The sequence below is a fragment of the Lipotes vexillifer genome, unplaced genomic scaffold (genome assembly GCF_000442215.2).
Source record: "Lipotes vexillifer unplaced genomic scaffold, Lipotes_vexillifer_v1.1 scaffold1060, whole genome shotgun sequence".
Classification (NCBI taxonomy): Eukaryota; Metazoa; Chordata; class Mammalia; order Artiodactyla; family Lipotidae; genus Lipotes; species Lipotes vexillifer.
Genome location: NW_006790578.1, coordinates 138,061 through 158,704, shown reverse-complemented (window position 1 = coordinate 158,704; position 20,644 = coordinate 138,061). Strand labels below are relative to the sequence as shown.

General features: G+C 55.2%; 3 protein-coding genes across 4 annotated transcripts in view; 2 read left to right on the top strand and 1 right to left on the bottom strand.

The window, feature by feature from the left end:
* The first annotated feature begins 662 nt into the window (after window positions 1-662).
* Window positions 663-3,522, top strand: NDUFA3 (NADH:ubiquinone oxidoreductase subunit A3). The gene is made up of 4 exons (XM_007463863.1): window positions 663-678; window positions 897-971; window positions 2,765-2,842; window positions 3,369-3,522. The coding sequence occupies exons 1-4, from the start codon at window positions 669-671 to the stop codon at window positions 3,458-3,460; spliced, it is 255 nt and encodes an 84-aa protein (XP_007463925.1). The 5' UTR covers window positions 663-668; the 3' UTR covers window positions 3,461-3,522.
* A 54-nt stretch (window positions 3,523-3,576) lies between these two features.
* TFPT (TCF3 fusion partner) lies at window positions 3,577-10,072 on the bottom strand. Of its 2 annotated transcripts, none has more exons than XM_007463860.1 (6): window positions 9,734-10,072; window positions 8,967-9,225; window positions 6,027-6,097; window positions 4,433-4,502; window positions 4,130-4,348; window positions 3,577-3,738 (listed from the first exon to the last, which is right to left on the bottom strand). In XM_007463860.1, the coding sequence occupies exons 1-6, from the start codon at window positions 9,754-9,756 to the stop codon at window positions 3,619-3,621; spliced, it is 762 nt and encodes a 253-aa protein (XP_007463922.1). In that variant the 5' UTR covers window positions 9,757-10,072; the 3' UTR covers window positions 3,577-3,618. The 2 variants fall into 2 exon arrangements, with proteins under 2 accessions (XP_007463922.1, XP_007463923.1); XM_007463861.1 differs by having other exon boundaries at window positions 3,583-3,738; window positions 4,136-4,348.
* The window catches only part of PRPF31 (pre-mRNA processing factor 31), a 17,116-nt gene continuing 6,242 nt past the window's right edge, over window positions 9,771-20,644 (top strand). Inside the window, exons 1-7 of the mRNA XM_007463862.1 lie at window positions 9,771-10,333; window positions 13,274-13,458; window positions 13,547-13,607; window positions 16,455-16,538; window positions 17,131-17,228; window positions 17,815-17,921; window positions 18,635-18,804. Of these exons, the coding sequence (XP_007463924.1) occupies window positions 13,282-13,458; window positions 13,547-13,607; window positions 16,455-16,538; window positions 17,131-17,228; window positions 17,815-17,921; window positions 18,635-18,804 (697 nt within the window). The 5' untranslated portion in view covers window positions 9,771-10,333; window positions 13,274-13,281. The remainder of the gene's footprint in view (window positions 10,334-13,273; window positions 13,459-13,546; window positions 13,608-16,454; window positions 16,539-17,130; window positions 17,229-17,814; window positions 17,922-18,634; window positions 18,805-20,644) is intronic.

Sequence of the window (20,644 nt, the reverse complement as noted above, 5' to 3'; positions counted from 1 at the left end):
CAAGTAGCTCCCAGCCTGATGGAAAGGCAGATTCCGACCAGGTTAGTTAAAACGAAACAAAACAAAACAAAACAAAATGATGTACGCTATAATGGAGGTCACATAGGGCACTGTGAGAGTATACAGAAGGCCCCTAACCCTTCTGGGATGAGACTTAGGGCTTGCAGGACGAACTGATTTTAAGCTGATACCTCAAATTGGTGATTCGTCCTCTCCCAGCCTCCGTTTGTCCATCTGTAAAATGGGCTCTCATAAGTAAACTATAAAATGAGGACTGATGCATTACGCCTTAGCTGGGCCGCAGTAGTAGGACTGAAAGTTACTCCTCCGGAACGACTTTCTAGGCGGAGGGAAAAAAAGAGAGCGGCGGCAGGTGCGCCAAGACAGGTTTGCGCTTAAATCTGCAGCACCGCCTCTTCTCCCCGCAGCGGTCGTCTAGGGCCGCTGTTCTGCGTCAGTGCGCACGCGCGGATTCAGCCCGCGGAGGCTAGCGGGCCAGGACCACAACTCCCAGAGTGCTCCGCACCCCCGCCCCCGCCTGGGATTGCTGTTCTGCGCCAATGGGCACGCGCGGACTCCGACTGTGGAAGCCGTGCCCAGGGACCACAACTCCCAGAGTGCTCCGGGCCCTCGCCGCCGCAGCCGCCGCCGTAGTTGCCGAGACCAAGATGGCCGGGAGTAAGTGCGGGGCCCGTCAGCGCGCGGGGATGGTACCGTGAACCCCGGGTGGTGCCAGGGGTAGGGCAAGACGGAGCCCCCGTGGAGGCGGTGGGGTCCGGGCCGGAGGGGAACGCAGAGGTCACGAGGGGCTCCTCCAGGGCGGGGGTGGCGCGAGAGGGGTAGAGGTCACTGGGGGCATCACCTGCAGGGGTGACCCTCCTCGCCCACCCTTCCAGGAATCGCCGCCTTTCTCAAGAATGTCTGGGCCAAGGAGCCGGTGCTAGTGGCATCCTTCACCATCGGGGGTCTCGGTGCGTGAGTGCCCCAGGCGCGAAAGTACATCACCCCCAGTCGGCGTCCCGGCTTTATCTCCTCCACCCCCTAGAGGTCCCACTGCCCCCCACCAGTGCTCCATCGACCCCCCCACCATCGTTCCATCCTCTACCCCCGAGGCCCGAGCGCCGCCCTCAACGTTCCGTATCCCCACTTGTATGCCAACACCCCCACCCCTAGTATTATGACTCCTCCACCACCCCATCGCTCCCCACCCCGTTCACACCCACCCAAGAGGTCCGGAATCCCTTCAAAGAAGAGGTTGTCAACCCTAGCTGTGCATTATAATAGCTAAAAAAAATAATAATAAATGAAAAGTAATGTCCTTATCCTCCCCTTTCACCCTCATCCCCCACCCCCAGATTCTGAATTGAATTGGGTGGGGTGGAGGTGGGGCTAGGGAACCTTGTGTCTTGTGAAAAACCCCCAGTGATTCTAGTGTGCTTCTGCAATTGAGAACCTCAGCTGTAGAACTGGGCTACTCAGATTTCAAGGTGATGCTGTGGGTCTTGGTGAAATACAGGTTCTGTTTCCGTAGGTCTGGGGTGGGTCTGGGGATGCTGCATTTCTAATACGTTCCCAGGTCTTGTCAATACTGCTGGTTGGCAGGCCACACACTGAGTGAGGTTCTAGAACACAGTTGTCCCACACGGCAGCCACGGGTCGCATGGGCCACTGAGCACTTGAAATGGGGCCAGTATGAATTGAGATGGTACATGTTACCCTGATGTAAAGCATACACCAGATTTCAAAGACTTTGTTTAACAAAGAGTATATAAAATATCAATGTCTTTTATGCCGAGGATATGTTGAAATGCCTTGGGTATACCAGGTTAAATTTATTTTTTAATTTGTATGTTTTAATATTTTTTATAAATTTATTTATTTTATTTATTTACTTTTGGTTGCCTTGGGTCTTTGTTGCTGCACGCAGCTCTTCTCTAGTTGCGGCGAGCGGGGTCTACTCTTTGTTGTGGTGCGCCGGCTTCTCACTGTGGTGGCTTCTCTTGTTGCAGAGCACGGGCTCCAGGCACGCGGGCTTCAGTAGTTACGGCACAAGGGCTCAGTAGTTGTGGCTCGCAGGCTCTAGAGCGCAGGCTCAGTAGTTGTGGCGCACGGGCTTAGTTGCTCCGCAGCATGTGGGGTCTTCCCGGACCAGGGCTCGAACCCGTGTCCCCTGCATTGGCAGGCGGATTCTTAACCACTGCGCCACCAGGGAATCCCTGTATGTTTTAACTTTTATGTGGCTATTAGGAAATGAAAAATTACATACGCGGCTCTTATATTTATGTCGGACAGCACTGACCCAGAATATTCCCTTACGTGCCCTGCCCCATCTGCCATGACTCCCTGCTCCTACCCCAGGTGGACTGTAATTTCGCAATGACTGTTCTTTGTACAAAACATTCTCCTCAGTTTGTAACAGTTCATGATTTCTCTGGAACGTTCCCAAGACACCCCCGACCCACACCCCTTAGTATGCTCCATGACTCAAATGCGCTCATTCTGTGACCAACCCTTTCTTCCTTCCTGTGTCTTCTAGATCCCACAAGTCTGTGGATGCTTGGCTTCCACCCTCACTTCCAAAAAAACAAGTCATAAACCCTTCTGCTGATGTACAGGGCTCCCAGGGTGCCAAGGGGCCTCCTGGAGGTGCTGGACCCCCCTCCTCCCCTCCCCGCATGCACTTGACCCCCATCTTGAAAAGGCTCAGCTACGGTCCCCGCCGCCACCTCCTTCCCCTGGGCCTCACCCCTGTGTCTCTCCGCAGCTATAATTCTGCCTGCACTCAGCCCCTATGCCAAGTACTCCATCATGATCAATGAGGCCACACCCTACAACTACCCAGGTGAGTGGGAGCCAAGGCAGCAGCCTTGGACCTTGCTGAGCTGGGGGTGGAATGATGATGGGCAGGTCTTTCCTCTGCAGGGATCCAAGATTCTGCAGTGCAGTCTGGACTCTCTTTTTTTCCTTCAACAGATATAATCCACATGCCGTAAAATTCGCTTTGTCTGTTTTTGCACTTTGAGTTTCTGTCATGGTTCCAGATTTCTGTCCTTGTCTGGGTTCGCAATCTCTGTTGCTTTCTGGAGTTTTGTCTTCCTGGGTCTCCACCTCTCCAGGTCTCTGTTCTGCTTCCTTGTATCTGTTGGGTCTTTCTCTGGTTCTCCTTTCTGTATCCATCGTTCTGGTTTCCCATGTCTCTAGGTCTCTATTTCCCCACTTCCCTGCATCTCTGATTTTCTGATCCTTACTCTCTCTTATCTCTCCCCGGGGTCCCGTTTCCCTCTTTGAAAGTAAGCTGACAGGCCAGCCCTTCTCTGCGGGCCCCCAGCGATCTGCTCGTCTCAGTGGCCCACCCTCCTGTCCCACAGTGCCCCTCCGAGACGATGGGAACATGCCCGATGTGCCCAGCCACCCCCAGGACCCCCAGGGCCCAAGCTTGGAGTGGCTGAAGAAACTGTGAGCTCCTCCATCGACAGGGAGAGGCCCCCTCCCTGACGGCCCCCAATAAAAATGTGAAAACCACACCCAGCGTGAGTGTGTGTGGCTGCAGGTGGAAGCAGTGGACAGCGGCCGAGGCGAGGCGAGTGTAGGGGTTGGTTTACTGGGGTGGGGGTGGGGTCAGTCAAAGGCGGGGCTGGCTAGGGTCGGGTAGGGCAGCAGTTTGTCCGGCCCCCGAGAAACCCAGCTGGAGTCTAGGGCCTCGTCCGCTTCAAAGCCGAAGTCTTCCTCGACCTTAATCTGGGGGAGATGAGAACAGGCGTGAGAAGGGCCCCGGGCTCGCTGTTCTTTCCCAGGCCAGACGGCGTCCTCTGTGCACCTCACCAGAAGTCCCGGCATCCCCTGCAGTGTCACCGCCCTTCCCCGGCTTCTCCCCCTCCTCTGCCGCCGACCCTCCCCGCTTATGTCTTCTCCCCAGAGCCGCCTCCACATCTTCCTTCTCCACGCAAGGCCCTTGCCTGGCGTCTTCCAACGCTTTCTCCTTGCCCGGCCAACGCCAGCCCTGTCCAAGCCTTCCAGCTCTCCCCGCCTTGCAGGGCCCGGCCCCGGCCCCGCCCCGCCGCAGCGCAGCAGGGAAGCCCAGGAGCCCCAGTCCCGCCCTGCGGACCCCTGGACTCCAGGCTGCCCCCACCTGCACTGGGGCCAGTTCTGGAGTCAGCGCAGCTCCCACTCGGCGGCCGTCCCGGGGTGCTCGCCGCCTCTTCCGCCCGCTGGGCCCCTCGCCAGGGGCCGGGCTGCCAGGTTCTGGGGGTGCGGGCGTCCTTCTAGGCGGGGACAGCCCCTCTTTCTCTGGAGGCTCGTTCTCGGCGTTGCCTGGGGTGGGGGCGTCTGTGCCCTGGCTGCCCTCGTCCTGGCAGACAGGGAGGTGGGCGCGTGAAGGCTGCGTCCTGGGCTCCCGCTTCTCCCAGCCCACCCATGACCGCATCGCACTCACCTCCAGCACGATGGTGAACTGGCTGGCGCGGTAGTCATCACCGTAGGAGTCCAGCACTCTCATGAGGAACCTGCAGCCGGAGAGAAGCGGCCGGGGGGGGCAGCTTTATCTTCTGGCGGTTGGGAAGGGGGCCCACGACAGCCCAGCTCTGACTCTGAAGCCAGCGCTGTCCTGGACCCAGAAGGTCTGAGACACCCGGGTGGCAAGCACTTGAGCAGCCAGTGGGGCTCTGGGCAGGACCAGGTGACCTGCACCTCCGCTCCTGCTCTGTAATCTAGAGGTGACAACCCCACTGGGCAGCCCGCTGACCACGACACTGCAGCTTGATGACAGCTCTGCAGTACTTGGCTTGTAAACAGTCAAACCTGAGTTATTATTTTCATTACTCCCTGGGAGGCGGGCCCGGAGCACTCTCACTGGTGATGCTGCCTTCTCTTCCCCACTCCTGCTTCTAAAAGCTTTTTGGTTTTTTGTTTGTTTTAAGCTCTGATTAGATGGTCCCCGTAAGCCAGCGCCTGGGTGGAGCGTTTCACACGCACAGTCTCTTATTCTACAAGTAGGTATCAGGTGTCGTCTCTGTGCTGTCCACCACGGAAGCCACTGATCATCTGTCACCATCCTTGAGCGCCTGCCACGTGGCGAGAGTGACTGAGGAATGGAAATTTTAAATTTCGCTTGATTTTAGTTAATTCAGATGAAAATTGAACCACGTGGCTACCAAGCACATGAAATGAGGCTCGTGCAACTGAGGGAGTGAATTTCCAATTTCACTTTGTCTTAATAAACTTGGCCTGTGACCACTGAGGAACTGAATTTTCAGTTTCATTTGAATGAATTGAAATTTATTTTAATGAATGTTAAAATTCAACTCCAATGTAAAATAAAGTCACCACCTGCAGCTAGCATCCTGGACAGCACAGGTGTGGACAAGAGGAGGACCCAGGAGCTGAGCCCTGGCTACTGCAGGTTCAGGGTTTGGGGAAGTGAGAATGAACCAGCAAAGAGGCAAGAATCAATGGCCGGGAGGAGGGGAAACTGAGGCAGATGAGTGACCTGGCCAAGAAAGTGCTTCAAAGAAGAGGGTGTATCCACTGGGTCAGGTAAGTGGAGGGCTGAGGACTGACCGGGGGTCTCGGCATCATGGAGACTGTCATAAGGCCTGTTCTCCACGTTTCACGGAGGTGGGGACCCAGTGGAGTGGCGGGCCGGCCCCAGAGCTGCTCACTCCCCATCCGGGTCGCAGTCGCGGTTGCGGGGGATCCGAGGCGGGAGGCTCAGCTGAGCTCGCCCCCTGTGGGCTCCCATTCAACCCTCAGCAGCCTTGTGATCTCAGTGTTAACCCTTAGTTGATGGGGAACTGGGGCTCAGAGAGGGGATGTGGCTTGCCCTGAGTCACACAGCAGAATGGTGCTCGAAGCTGAGTCTGTGACCCTAAGTCTGGTCTCCTGCATTCTGCTACACTCCATTCAAAGGGAGCACACCTCTCCCCCAAGGCCCAGGGCTCAGCTTTCTTCCGAGGCCCAAGGTGGTGGTGACAGGGGTTGGGGAGCAGAGGCAAGCGATGCAGGCCCAGAGCAGGTGTGCAAGGGGTTACCTCCGCTCCTGCTGGAGTCTCCGAGTTATCCTCTGTACCTGATGGAGCCTGTTCAGGACCCGCTCGTTCACCTGCGGGGAGGTGGGAGAAAACACAGGTCAGCCGGACTTCGCATGCTCAACACCTGGTGAATGGGGCCCCGCTGGAGGGCGATTGGCCCAGGGCCATCCCGGGACCCCCAGGGCCCGCTGTATCTGCTCCTTCCCCCTCCTCACTGCCTCTCTTGCTTCTCTCCCTCATCCACGCCTCTCACACTGGCCTCCAAGCTCACGCTTGAGTCCCCTGACACCGTCCTGTCCTGGGGGCTTTCCACGTGCTCTCCCCCAGGTGCCTGCCTAGCTCTCTCAAAGGCTGCACTCAAAGGCTACCTGCTCAGACCTCCTCCCCCACTTCCCACGACAGAGCGTCCCCCACCCCTTCTCAGCTCCACTTTTCCATCGCCTATAGCCTCTCTCTCTATGCAGTGTTCTCACTCTCCGTCTCCCCCACCAGAACAGAAGCCCCAAAGGACCACGATTTGTGCCTCTGTCCCTGGTGCCTTGAGCAGACCCTGGCAGAGGGGGTGCTCCCTAAAATACTGCTAAACAAATGACTTCACCTAGTGATAAAGTGCTTGAAGGACACCAAACTGGAGCTGGAGATAAGGGCAGGAGGTGGCCGCTTTAGTTAAGGTCATCAGAGGAGATGTGTGCCCAAGCGTGAAGGAGTATGTTCTACTCCTGCGTCAGAAAGACCTGGGTTTGAATCCCAGCCTGCCACTTCTCAGCTCTGTGACCTTGGGCAAGTTACTTAACTTCTCTGAGCCTCAGGTTTCTGCACTGGTAAAAGGAGAATAATAACAACGTATTCCTGGCGGGGACGGGGGAGCTAAGAGCAGAAGCTCAAATGCAACTCCATTTGAGCAAAGGGTTGAGTCTCTTTGGACCCCAGCATCCATCTGTTAAAAAGGGCTCAGGATACCTGCTGCTTGGGGGGTGCTGAAAGAGTTCCCAGATATCCCTGCGTAAAGCCCCCAGAGCAGGCCTGGCACGCAGTGGGTGCTCACAGGTGAGAGCGCTTGCTCTGACAGCACCACCGTTGCTGTCAGACCCTGTGAACACACAGTGACATGAGGAGTCGTGAAATCACGGCGGGGAGGGGGGGCGAAAGAAGAGAGAGGAGTGGTCATGGAGAGAAGAGAGGCTGGGGTGAGCCGAAGGATGAAGCGGAGGCAAAAGCTACCTGGTAAAAGATACATAGTGTCTGGTTCATGTATATTAAGGAAGTTTATATTAACACGTACATAAAACCATATTACAGAGTGCTGCAGGGACTTCCCTGGTGGTCCAGCGGTTAAGACTCTGCGCTCCCACTGCAGGGGACGCAAGTTTGATCCCTGGTTGGGGAACTCAGATCCCACAGGCCACACAAACAAACCAAAAAAAAAAAAACAAAAAACACCAAACAGTACTGCTAGGGACGTCATCAGGTTAACTGTCATCAGGTGTGTGTTTGTATGTCCGTCTGCTGGGTCCGTAGGGAGGACTGGGACAGCTGGCCACAGGGTATGCATAGGTTCAGCCTTTGTGCAGCTTCAGGGGAATATACTTTAATACCTGGAGCTGACCCTGCTCCAAGCCCACTGCCCTCAGCCTGGCATTCAAGTCCCCTCCCCAGCGTCCCCATCAAACCAGACACCTCTCCAATCCTGAGTAAGCCCAACACCACACAGAGTCCTAAATGTACCCTTCCCTCCAGCTTGACGTGTTCCTACTTAATCTAAGACTCGATTCAAACCTCACTTCCTTATTAGTTCTCTAAGTCGCCTCTCTCTCCCTCTCCTTGACTCCTACCCCAGCTCAAGCCTTCCCCTCTCCTGCCTGGGCCACTACACCAGCCCCGTTCAAGAACTCCCCCAGCACCGTTGTTACAGGTTGGATGGTGTCCCCCCCCAAAAGGTGTGCTGGAGTCCTAACTCCCAGTGCCTCCGAATGTGACCGTATTTGGACACAGGGTCTTCACAAAGGTAATCAAGTTAAATGAGGTGATTGGCCTTAACCCAATATGACTGGTGGCATCCTTATTAAAAGAAATTGGGATACACACACACACACAGAAGCATGGGAAGATGAAAGCAGAGATCTATAAGCAAGGAACACAAAAGATCTCCAGCAAACCACCAGAAGCTAGGGAGGATGCCTAGAACAGATAACAGATTCTCCCTCACAGCCCTCAGGATGAACCAACCCTGCTGACACCTTGATCCCAGACTTCTAGTCTCCAGAACCGTGAGGCAGTACATTTCTATTACTTAGCCATCCGTTTGTGGTTCTTGATACAGCAGCCCTAGCAAAAGAGTCCAACCAAATTCAGAGAGTCTTTCAAACACTGACCCTGTCCCTCCCCTGTTTGAAACCTTTTGATAGCTCCCCATCACTCTCAAAAAAAAAAAAAAAAAAAAATCCAAACCTCTTGCTCTGGTGTTTGTGGCCTTTCAAGGTCTGAGCCCTGCTTACTGCTCCATCCTCATTCTCACCAAGGAGGCTAATGCAGTGATTCAGCAGAAAGAACCTGAGGCTGGGCAGAGGCGTGGGGATGGAGGGGCGGAGAAGTACCCCAGAGAGATCTGAGAGGCAGGACACACAGGACATGAGGAGCGAATGACGTCAAGGGTATGGGAGATTTGAAAAGTTTGATCGGTGGGCAGCAAGAGAGGCACCTGTGAAACAGCAGTGAGCTGATCTGGGTTGTCAGATGATGCTCCTAGAGGAGACATCTCTCCACGGTGCCTTGCACAGTGCCGGACACATAATAGGTGCTAAATAAATTAATAATGAATAAGTGAATGGAAAATTCATTCAGCCGGGCAAGGAAGGCTGGGCATCTAGACAGGCAGAGACTGGGAAGGATTGGTAATGGAGGCCAGGGGACCCCAAAACAGGGGAATCCACACTCACCTACCTGCTCGATCTCCCGGCAGCGTCGACCTAGTGCCTGGTACTTCCTGCGGTTTAGTTCCCGCTGGCGCCGCCGCCGGCCCCGGGCTGCCTCTTCCTCTTCATCTCGCTCCCGGAGCCCGGAGCCACCCAGACCCCCAGACACAAACTCCACTTCTGTCTCAAGCTCGCTCTCCAGGATGTGACCACCGAACAAAGGAGGCAGCGCCAACTCTGAGCCTGGCGGCGCCGAGAACTCTTCAAAGCCCACAGCTGCCATGGTCCTGTAGAGTCAGTGGGTTCAGGGACCCTGAATACCTAGCCCTTAGCCCCTCCTCCCACAGACCAGAAGCCCAACTCCCAGACCCCTCCTCTCTCTGATGCAGGAGTCCGAGGCCCCCAGCCCACCATTCCCAGGATCCAGAAGAGTTCGAGCCCCGACTCCTTCCTCCCAGGATCCAGGAGTCCATGGCCCCAGCACCCGCTTCCCGGTATCGAGGAGTCCAGACTTCCAGACCCTTCTTCCCCGAGTTCCACGGGGAGTTCAAGCCCCCCAAGCCCTCACTCAGACCCAGGAGTCCAGACCTCCAACCGCCTCGCCTGTCGGATCCAGGAGTCTAGACCCGTAGCCTTTTCCCCCAGGATGCTCGAGTACGGACCCCAGTCCCTACAAGAGTTATAAGCCAAAGGAGTTGCAGGAACTGCAATCCCCGTCAGTCCTCAGCGCAGAAGACCGCTCTTATGCAGCCGCAATGTCTTTTGGGATTCGTAGTTTTCCCCAAATCCACTCACCCTTCTCTCTGCTCCAGTTCCATCTCTCTCCGACTCCGGGCGCCCCGGGCCTCAGAACTTCCAACCTCGCTAACCTCTAGGTTAAGTCGCTCGCAAAACTACCTTCCCCATCAGGCTTCACGACCCCAGCATCCGGGACCTTGCCGCTACGCCTTCTGGGAGCTGTAGTTTCCTATTTTCCGGCTCCGCTCCCCAACCCCTCCACCTCCACCTCGACTCCCGGCTGAAAGCCTTGCTTTCTCGTCGAACGCCTCCACCAGTGGTCTGAGTTGCCCTCGACTTTATTCTTGTCTTGACACCCTGTCGTCAGACTATGGCGATTCTCCGCTTATCAGGCTCAGTCCACAGCAGGCGTGAGCCGGATCAAGCCCCTCTTCTCTCCGGATCAAGCCCCTCTTCTCTCCGGATCCTCCCTTCTCCGCCTAGCGGCAGGTGCTAATAAAGTTGTTGTTCCAAACGCAGCCAGGAAAGACGCGGTGCAGGGGCCAATCAGAGCGCAGCTTTGCTTCGACGACGGCGCAAGGTTGAAACGTCATCAGTGAGCGTCGACCGCTGCTGGGAAGCTAATTTCCAAGAAACCGTCGTGCGAGAAGAGAAGAGGTGAGTGTGGTGGAGACGAGGGAAGGGCGGGAGGTTGGCTTCCTGGGTCTGGGGGAGGAAGTGTGTAAGGAGAAAGGCGGGCCTTCGTAGACCGACTACCCAAAGGTCTCAAATGCTCCTACATTGTTAAGGCTCTGGGGATATAGCGGCAGCAAAAAATCGTTCCCGGCCCTATTAGCGCTTTGCATGGTGCCTGGGGAGACAGGCTTAATCAAGTAATTACTTAAATAACCACAAATGTGTGAAGTGCTTTAGGGTACACACAGGGCGTGCGAGGTGTGTGTCACCATGCAACTTATCTACTCTAGAGTGGGGTGCGTGGGTCAGGGAGCTGGAATATGAGAACTGAAGGATGAAAAGGTGTTGAGCTGGTAAAAAGGGAGGGAATGAAGACCTAAAGTGAGGGGAAGAATTTGGTAAGCGAAAAAAGTGTGAGAAGGATTCAGGGGCATGGGGGATAGTGGCCGGGGCTGAGGCTGGAGAGGTTGGCTGGCATCAAGCGAAGTCGTGGTACCTAATCCGTGCCACGTGCTGCGCTGGGCGATGGAAATAGTGTGCAATGAACAAAATGGACACGGTCCCTCTTTCCTTACGAATTTAAGCTTAATGGGGAAGATGGACATTAAACAAAATGTTAGAAATTTAGAGAATCTCAAGTGTTAAAGTGAACTAAAGGGTTCATAGGATGTATAACAGCAGGATAGCATCTAGTCTCAGGGCCAGAGATAACCCACGCTGCAAGAAATAATGTTTGTGCCCTTACCTTTGGGATGAAAAAATAATATATCCAGAGAGCCGGAGAAAGGAAACCATAATGTGGTTGGTATAAGGATTAAATAAAGTTCATTCATTCATTTGCCCAATATTTCTTGAATACCTACAATGTGCTAGAGGTTCTGCTAGATGGTGGAGATATGACGGTGAACAGACAGATAACCACCCCTGGTTTTGCTTACAGTTTAGTGGGGAAACAGAGAAGAGAGGATAAGAAGAGATACTTGAGTCCTATGTATGGAGAGCAGATCATGTCCAATAAAGGACGAGTTCCTCTTATTCAGAGAAAGCGAGAGTAACGAGAGTTTTAGAGAAAGGTGTGTGTGAGATAACATGGGTGCGTGTACAAGGAAAAGCTGTGTCTTATAAAGAGAAGTGAGTATAAAGGGGACATTGCATCTTAGGGAGAAAGGAGGGTATGAGGGGAGACTGAGCTCAGAGACAGCCGAACATCCAGGGGTCCTAAACGGGCAGCTCAAGGGCCAAATCTTTCCTGTAGTCGTTTTAGTTTGGCCTGTGCCATGGTGGTCTGTTTAAATTAGCCACTTAAAAAGAAACTTTTCAAACTGGGAAGTTACACATAAAAATTCTGACTCTCTTACTTTTCTTGAAAAAAATTAGAAAACCTGGCAACATGGGAGCCCGTGTTCCCACTGGCAGGGCGTGTCTGAGGCGTCGTGTCAGCTGAGCTTTCACATCAGACATGATTCCCTAGCTCTCCAGGCTCCACTTCCCCAGTTGCCCAACCCCCAGCCTGCTTCACTCACTTATGTCACCCACTTAGCCTCTGCGGACATGGAGGTTTGCAGCCTCCGTTTGTCTTTCTGTAAATTTTATTTTATTTCTTTATTCTTTTGGCTGCACAACTCAGCTTGCAGGATCTTAATTCCCCAACCAGGGATTGAACCCGGGGCCACGGTAGCGAAAGCACCAAGTCCTAACCACTGGACCGTTAGGGAATTCCCCTGTTTTTAAAGTTCTTTTTTAATTTCATTTTTTTTATTGAAGTGTAGTTGATTTACAATGTTGTGTTAGTTTCAGGTGCACAGCAAAGTGATTCAGTTATACATATATATCTAGCTATTCTTTTTCAGATTCTTTTCTCTTACAGGTTATTACAAAATACTGAGTATAGTTCCCTGTGCTGTACAGTAGGTACTTGTTGGTTATCTGTTTTTTATATAGTAGTGTGTACATGTTGCATTTGTCTTTTTTTTTTTTAATTTTTATTGGAGTATAGTTGGTCTTCAGTGCTGTGTTACTTTCTGCTGTATGGCAAAGTGAATCAGTTATACATATACGTATATTCGCTCTTTTTAAGATTGTTTTTCCATATAGGTCCTTACAGAGTATTGGGTAGAGGTCCCTTTGCTATACAGCAGGTTCTTATTAGTTATCTATTTTATACATAGTAGTATGTATATGTCCATCCCAGTCTCTCATTTATTCCTCCCCCACTTCCCCCTACATTTGTCTTATTGAAAGAGGAGAAAGGGAAGAGGGAGCGTTTCTTATTTTAATGAAAAAATAAAAAGCGCTGGGGAGGACGGAGTGGTGGGGATTGTACCTTGTAGATTAGTGCTTCGTAGCCTTTGCAGCCTTTTCCACTGTGTGGGATTCACCGAAGATACTAATATTTGTACAGCACCTGGGGGTAGGAGCTGCTCATAGCCTGAGGTGATTGGCCTGGAGGCTCTAGACATTTTAGGTCCTGCCTGGTTGTCCTGATGGCTGAGGAGATCAGGATGTCTGTCACCCATTTGGGGCCCAACAGTTGGTGGGGAGGGGCCTCTGCTGGGGGGGGGGTGAAGGGAAGGATGTGAGGAGAGGTCTTGTCAAGGGAGGGGATGTATCTTTTAAGTCTTAGCGAAGTGGTGGTGTGAGGGGTGTGCAGTGTCTTGTCCAGTGAAGTGAAGGTGAGAAGGGTGGGTGGTGTGAGTTACGACTGGAGACCTTCTGGTTCTGGGAAGTGGGTTCAATCAGCAGGTGTTTCCTGAGCATCTGTTATGTGCCAGGCACAGTTAGGAGCTAGAGAAAAAAGCAAAAGAGTGTACCTGTCCTTGTGGAGCCTGCAAGCTGGTGAGGTTGATCAAGAAGGACCAGGGCCACCTGGCAGGGGAGGCCTGTCCCAGTAATGAGTGGGAATCCCGCTCGCCCTGCCCGCAGGCCTCAGGATGTCTCTGGCCGACGAGCTGCTAGCTGACCTCGAGGAGGCGGCAGAAGAGGAGGAAGGAGGAAGCTACGGGGAGGAAGAGGAGGAGCCTGCGATCGAGGATGTGCAGGAGGAGACCCAGCTGGATCTTTCCGGAGATTCGGTCAAGAGCATCGCCAAGCTGTGGGACAGCAAGATGGTGAGAGGAGCTCCTGGGGGGTGACACGGGCAGCAGCTCCTTTGCCTGGAGAGTCCCGGCTTCTGACTCTCCGCTCCTCCCCGGACAGTTTGCTGAGATCATGATGAAGATTGAGGAGTACATCAGCAAGCAGGCCAAAGCTTCGGAAGGTACCTTCTCCGCCCCCGGCGCCCTCGCCCGCACCCACCCCGGCTCTGCTCCGGCCAGGCCCCTTGGCCCTTTTGCTGCTGGTGACTTTGGAAGTTGGCTCTTCCTCTCACCCTTCGCCAGAGCCCTCTTCTCTTCCGCCCCAGCGCAGTCCCCTTCTCTCCTAGGAGTGCACTGCATTCCACAGCTGATAACTTCTTTCGAAGTTTTCTTCTTTCTTTTTTGGCTGCGCTGCGCAGCATGCGGGATCTTAATTCCCCGGCCAGGGATCAGACCCAGGCCCCCTGCAGTGGAAGCGCAGAGTCCTAACCACTGGACCGCCAGGCACGTCCCTAAAGCTGACACTTCTTAAGTCCTTGCTCTGTGCTGAGTGCTGGCTAATTGTGATAGGATTTATCTCAAGGCTTCCCAAACTTTATTGATAACCTGATCAGTTACAGAGTTTTGCCACACCTGTAAAACACTTATTATTTCACTTTTTTTTTTTTTTTTTTTTGCGGTCCGCGGGCCTCTCACTGCTGTGGCCTCTCCCGCTGCGGGGCACAGGCTCCGGACGCGCAGGCTCAGCGGCCATGGCTCACGGGCCCAGCCGCTCCGCGGCATGTCTGATCCTCCCAGACTGAGGCACGAACCCGTGTCCCCTGCATCGGCAGGCGGACTCTTAACCACTGCGCCAGCAGGGAAGCCCTATTTCACATATTTAAATCCACATACTTTTTCCTTCAGTTTACCCAAGAAGGAAAGATAGTGCTACTGTGGATGGAAAACTGGTATCATTTGGTAAATAGAAAGTAACCATGAAAATATAAAAAAGTACCCATAAAAATTATTAAAATCTCTCCTCACTTCTAATTCTGGGCAAAGCTGGGTTGTCTCTTGAGTGTTCAGACCAGCTCTAAGAGGACAGTGCTGTCATCACCCCTGTTTTTCTTGGAAAGCTGTGGCTCTTGATTGGAATTCCTAGGCAGCGGGAAGCCAAGGGAAGCTTTTTGGCACAGGAATGGTACAGTCAGAGCAGAGTTTCAGGGAGACTCACTTGTTCCATCGTTTCTTTTTTTAAAAATTAATTAATTAATTAATTAACTTGTCGGCTGCATTCGGTCTTCGTTGCTGCGCGTGGGCTTTCTCTCTAGTTGCGGTGGGCTTCTCATTGCGGTGGCTTCTCTTGTTGTGGAGCACAGGCTCTAGGCGCGCGGGCTTAAGTAGTTGTGGCTTCCGGGCTCAGTAGTTGTAGCTCGCGGGCTCTAGAGCGCAGGCTCAGTAGTTGTGGTGCATGGGCTTAGTTGCTCTGCGGCATGAGGGATCTTCCTGGACCAGGGCTCGAACCCGTGTCCCCTGCATTGGCAGGCGGATTCTTAACCACTGCACCACCAGGGTTAAACTTTAAACCTTTAAAACTTGCTTTAAAGTTTTCGTGAGGCGCCCTGGGGGCCAGGCCTGTGTGGGCCTCTGCTCTCAGAACGCTCAGGGGCTGGCGGAGCAGTTACTGGTGGGCGGCGCCTGCTGGGATGGAGGGAGCCCAGGACACTCGGGAGCCACAGGAGGAGCTGGCTGACCCTGCCGCGGTCAGGGAAGAACTGATGTCTCAGCTGGACTTTGAAGCATGAATACACATGACAGGACAAGAATGGGGTGGCGGGGGCGGGGGGGCGCCCCGGGAAAGAGAGCTGCACCTGCAAAACCTTGGACATCCATAGTGGTGGGGAGGCTGGCAGGGCACCAGACCCTGCAGGGTTTCAAATGCCAGGCCAGGGGGTCATGGGGAATCATAAAAGTGACATTTCCTGGTGTGGGCCAGGCTCGGGGATTTTAAGCCAGACCCAATCACACCCCATGTCTGGTGGGGAAGGTGGACATGAAACACCTCAAACTGGGTGGTGATGGTGTCTGATGGATATGGCGGGAGTGTGGCAGGAGCACAGAGGAGACAGCTGACCCCTTCTGAAAGGTGCGGGAGGGATTCTTAGGCGCCTTGTGAGTCTTAAGGACATGGAGGCATTTGAGCATCAGGATTCAGAGCGCAGACTAAGGAGTCAGATCTCAGCTCTGCCATCTGCTGGCTCTGTGACATCATGCCGTGTCCCTCCGTTTCTTTCTCTGCAACATTGGCCTGATTTAACACCAAACTCCCTGGCTGGTTGTGGATAAAATAAGTTAATGCCCGTAAGGCACTTATGACAGTGTCGTATGCCCAGTAAGTCCTGTGTGTGTCAGTTGCTCGTGATAATACTGTCCCCATTGTCATTATCGTTGTTATTATTAGCGCTTGAAGGGTTTTCCAGAAACAGACACGAGGAAGGGATGTACCAGGGAGAGGGAACAGCATATTCAAAGGCCAAGAGAAGAGTGAAGCAGGCCAAGTGTTCAGGGCACTGTAATCAGTCCTTTAATGGCTAGAATGAAATAAAGCGGGGGTGTGATGAGAGGATGGGGCCAGGAAGGTGCAGAGGCGAGACTGGAGTCACTGAGTCAGCAAGTGTCCACGGAGCGACTGCAATGGGCCAGGCGCATCGGGGTGCAGCCACAGGAAACGGACCCAGTACTTGTCCTCGCAGAGCTCCCAGCCTTTTGGGAGGCCTCAAACATCACTCTGGGTAGCTGGGCTGTTAGTCTGAGGGTGTGGTGAGCCCCAGGAGGGTTTAGGTCCAGGGCGAGATGGGGTCAAGTCTAGACTGGCCTGGAGGGAGAGATGGGAGGTTTGTAGATATGCAAACCTGCCCCCCCAGTTTCCTCTTCAGCCCCTCCCTGCTCCCCTCCAGCTGCATCCCCAGTCTCTGTGAGCTGTGGGATCTGGAACGGGGTGGGTGCATAGACACACACCCACACCAGGCTCTTTCTCATCCTCACAGTGATGGGACCAGTGGAGGCGGCCCCCGAGTACCGGGTCATCGTGGACGCCAACAACCTGACGGTGGAGATCGAGAACGAGCTGAGTGAGTGCCGGGAAGGGCAAGCAGAGACAGCCCTGCCCGGTGTCCCCCACAGCCTCCTCCCATCCCCAAGGGAGGGGCAGGCAGGATCACAGGCCATCTTCCCTGCTGGCCTTTCCCGGGGTCCTGCACCCAAGCCCCTGTATCAGCTGGAATCCAGGTTCAGCTGCTGTAATAAGTGGTTACGTGAGAAGGAAGCATATTTTCCTCTCGTATGAAAGTCTGGATGAGGAGTCCAGGCTCTTTCTGTCTCATTGGTCTGCCACCTGTTTCATGGTACAAGGTGACTGCCCACCTCCAGCCATCACCTCCACATCCTCATCAGCAAAAAGATGGGAGAGAAGGGGAGGGCACGTTTTTTTCCTTTGAGCGAGTTGCACATGTGACTTCAGCTCACATCTTGTAGATCAGAACTAACTCCCATGGCTGCATCCAGCCATAAGGGCAGCCGGGAAATGTAGCTTTGTGCTGCGTGTCCGTGAGCCCAGCTATAATTAGGGGTTTTGCTACTGAAGGATGAAGGGGAAATGGGTACTGGGAGAGCCAGCAGAGTCTGCCTGCCCCTCATCGGGCTCCTCCGCCCTGTCGCCCTTAGACATCATCCATAAGTTCATCCGGGATAAGTACTCGAAGCGATTCCCCGAACTGGAGTCTCTGGTCCCCAATGCACTTGATTACATCCGCACCGTCAAGGTAAATGGGAAGAAGTGGGCTCCCCGACTGCCACTAATGTGAAGGGGCGGCGGGGCCCTGCTCTCGGACCCCCCAGGTTTAAGGAGAAGGCTCGCCTCGCTCAGCCTTTGGCTGGAGACGGGGTGAGAATCGGGGAAGCTGTCCTAAGTGCCAAGACCCCGAGATGGCAACAGGCCCTGGAGCATTCAGGGAACGAGAGGAGGCGAGCTGCAGAGGCTCTGGGTCTTAAGGGAAAGTGAAGGCAGGCTCACCAGTGCGCAGGGCCCCCCATGAGTCCAGGGGCGGGTGGGGGCGGAGGCAGGGGATGCCCAGCCAGGGAAGTGACGCGGTCAGACCCGCACTCTGAGTGGCCACGGGCTGCAGGCCTGTCGCGGCAGCGGGTCTTCCCTGGGTGGCCCGTCTGCTCAGCTCTGCTTCCGGGTCGGCCCACATGGGGCAGACAGTGCGGATCCTTTGAGCAGCGGAGTTGCCAGGAGTTGGGGGAGGCAGGGGAGTGCCCCGGGTACAGATCGGGTGGGTGCAGGAGCACGAGAGGTTCTAGAGCTTCCTGAGTCCCAGGCCCCTGTCCTGCTCTCTCGCCCCCCAGGAGCTGGGCAACAGCCTGGACAAGTGCAAGAACAACGAGAACCTGCAGCAGATCCTGACCAATGCCACTATCATGGTTGTCAGCGTCACTGCCTCCACCACCCAGGGGTGCGCACAGGGGCCCCTCTGACGGCGCACGGCGGTCTGGGCCAGCGGCATGGCTGTCAGTCTCAGGGGGATAGGGCACTTCAGCTCGCAAGCCAGGCACCGTGCTGGGCTCGGGGCTCCCCGGGCATGAGAAGCCAGCCTCGCCCGGGGTTTCGAGGGTGAGGCAAGGGGCAGGCCCGTAATTAGAAGTGTCCGTCTCTGGCGTGTCATCCCCTTGCTAGGGTGAATGCCGGCCCTCCACCTGCCCCTCTGGCGTCTGTGCTGCGCCTAGGAGAAGGGGACATCTGTCACCGCAGAGCAGAGCTCTGGAATGGTTGATCGCAGTGGTGACCGTGCTCCGAGGGAAGCGGCAGGGTGGTGGGCCGGGGTGGCCAGCAGGGCTGAGGCCTGCAGGGTGTGGGGGGCCTCGGCGGGAGAGCGTTTCAGGAAGAGAGAGCACCTGCAGAGGCCCGGCTCTGGCATGGCCTGGGCAGGGGCGCCTCCCCCAGACGGAGACAGGACTGGGCAGTGCGGTGCCACTGAGGACTGGTTCCCGGCAGCCCTGGCTTCCAGGCCTCAGGGCCGGCAGGAGCGGTACCTGTGGTGAAGCTGCACACACGTGTGTGCACACACACGCAGCTGGGAGGACGCGGGCTCCCGGGCCACTCAGGACACGCTGAAGCTCGAAGGTGGGGTCCGTCCCAGCCTCACCCCCACCCGCCCCCACCCTGCAGGCAACAGCTGTCGGAGGAGGAGCTGGAACGGCTGGAGGAGGCCTGTGACATGGCGCTGGAGCTCAACGCCTCCAAGCACCGAATCTACGAGTACGTGGAGTCGCGCATGTCCTTCATCGCGCCCAACCTCTCCATCATCATCGGGGCGTCCACCGCCGCCAAGATCATGGGTGAGGCCCATCCCCACGCAGTGACGGCCCCGCGGGCCATGTGACCTTGGGCAAGTCTGTTCCTCTTCTGTAAAATGGGGATTTGGCCCTGGGGCCCCAGGACCGTGTCCCCTCGCCCCCACCCTCTCATCTCTCCTGGAGACCACAGAGGTCGGCCAGCTTGCTCTTCACACAGACACGGAGAAAGGATGGGGGCCCTGAGCCTGGTCAGCGCCCGCATCCCTGGCAGAGCTGGGGCCAGACGAGCCGCAAAGGGGAGAGGCAGCGTGGCTGGTGGAAATGCTGGGCATCCCAGCAGCTCCCAGCTCTGCCATGGGCCCACGGGGCCGCCTGACAGTAGTAAAGTCAGCTCTCTGAGCCTCAGTATCTCCACAAGACGGGGACACTCGTCCTGGCAGTGGGTGCCTTCCTCCTTGGGGGCTCTCTGCGGCCTCAGAGTGCCCCCTCAGGCTCCTGGCCCCTTCAACCGAGAAACACTTCCCTGGGGAGTTTGATAAAGCAGCCGTATTAGTCAGTTCAGGCTGCTGTAACAAAGTCCCATAGGCTGGGGGGGCTTCAACAACTGAGGTCTATCCTCTCACAGTCTGGAGGCTGGGAGACTGAGATCAGGTGTCAGCAGGGCTGGTTCCTTCTGAGAGCCTCTCTCCTTGGTGTGTAGACGGCCACCTTTTCACTACGTTCTCATGTGGGCTTCCCTCCATGTGGGACTGTGTCCTAGTCTCCTCTCATAAGGGCACCAGTCCTATTGGATTAGGGCCCATCCTGCGACATCATTTCACCTTGATCACCTGTTTTTTTTTTTAATTTGGATGCGCTGGGTCTTAGTTGTGGCAGGCGGGCTCCTTAATTGCGGCTTGCCAGCTCCTTAGTTGCTGCTCACCAGCTTTTTATTTGCAGCTCGCACGTGGGATCTAGTTCCCTGACCAGGAATCGAACCTGGGTCCCCTGCATTGGGAGTGCTGAGTCTTAACCACTGCGCCACCAGGGAGGTCCCTGATCACCTCTTTAAAGACCCTGTCTCCAAATACAGTCACGTTCTGAGGTGTGGGGAGGGGAGGGATAGGACTTCAGTGTGTGAATCTGGGGGGACACACAGTCCAGCGCATCACACAGTCCTGGGGGCAGGTGTGTGCCGAGTTGCAGGTGGAAGCAGTGGTGTCGGGGAAGGACAAGCTCGGGTTTGGATCCTGCTTCCCCCCTCGCTGGCCTCGCGTCTTTGGGCAAATGGTGTCACGTGCCTCAGTTCCCCAGTGGCGACTGGGGGTTGTGCTAGTTTCCTGTGACTGCTGTAACAGATGACCACGAACCAAGAGGCTTGGATGACGCAGTTTATCATCGGACAGCTGTGGAGGTCAGAAGTCCACCGTGGGCCTCACGGGGCTAAAATGAAAGTGTCGGCAGGGCTGTGGTCCTCTATGGTGGGTCGGGGAGGAAGCCGTTCCCTGCCTTTTCCAGCTTCCAGGGGCACCTGCATCCCTTGGCTCGTGGCCCCTTCCTCTGTCTTGAAAGTCTCCTCTCGTGCCACTCTGACTTGGCTTTTCTCTCCCACTTTTAAGGACCCTCGTGATTACATTGAGCCCACCAGGATCCTCCAGGATAATCTCCCCTTCTCGGGGGCCTTAACTTGCCTGTATCTGCAGAGTCCCTTTGGCTGCATGTGGCACTGTAGTCGCAGGTTCCGGGGATGGTGATGTCAGTGACCACGGGGGCTGTTCTGCTCCCGCACGGGTGTTGGAGGCTTGTTTCAGGGACTCGTGTGTGTGATGAGACCATTTACTAATCCTTAAAAGCGCCCAGCACGGGCTTCCCTGGTGGCGCAGTGGTTGAGAGTCCTCCTGCC

Excerpts from the sequence above, each read along its gene's own strand:
- NDUFA3 (XM_007463863.1), top strand. Across the intron at positions 972-2,764 it reads CTTCACCATCGGGGGTCTCG|CTATAATTCTGCCTGCACTC; the intron begins GTGCGTGAGTGC and ends GTCTCTCCGCAG. Across the intron at positions 2,843-3,368 it reads CACACCCTACAACTACCCAG|TGCCCCTCCGAGACGATGGG; the intron begins GTGAGTGGGAGC and ends CCTGTCCCACAG.
- TFPT (XM_007463860.1), bottom strand. The coding sequence starts at position 9,756 with ATGGAACTGGAGCAGAGAGAAGG. Across the intron at positions 9,226-9,733 it reads GAACTGGAGCAGAGAGAAGG|GACCATGGCAGCTGTGGGCT; the intron begins GTGAGTGGATTT and ends CTGACTCTACAG. Across the intron at positions 3,739-4,129 it reads CAGAACTGGCCCCAGTGCAG|ATTAAGGTCGAGGAAGACTT; the intron begins GTGGGGGCAGCC and ends CATCTCCCCCAG.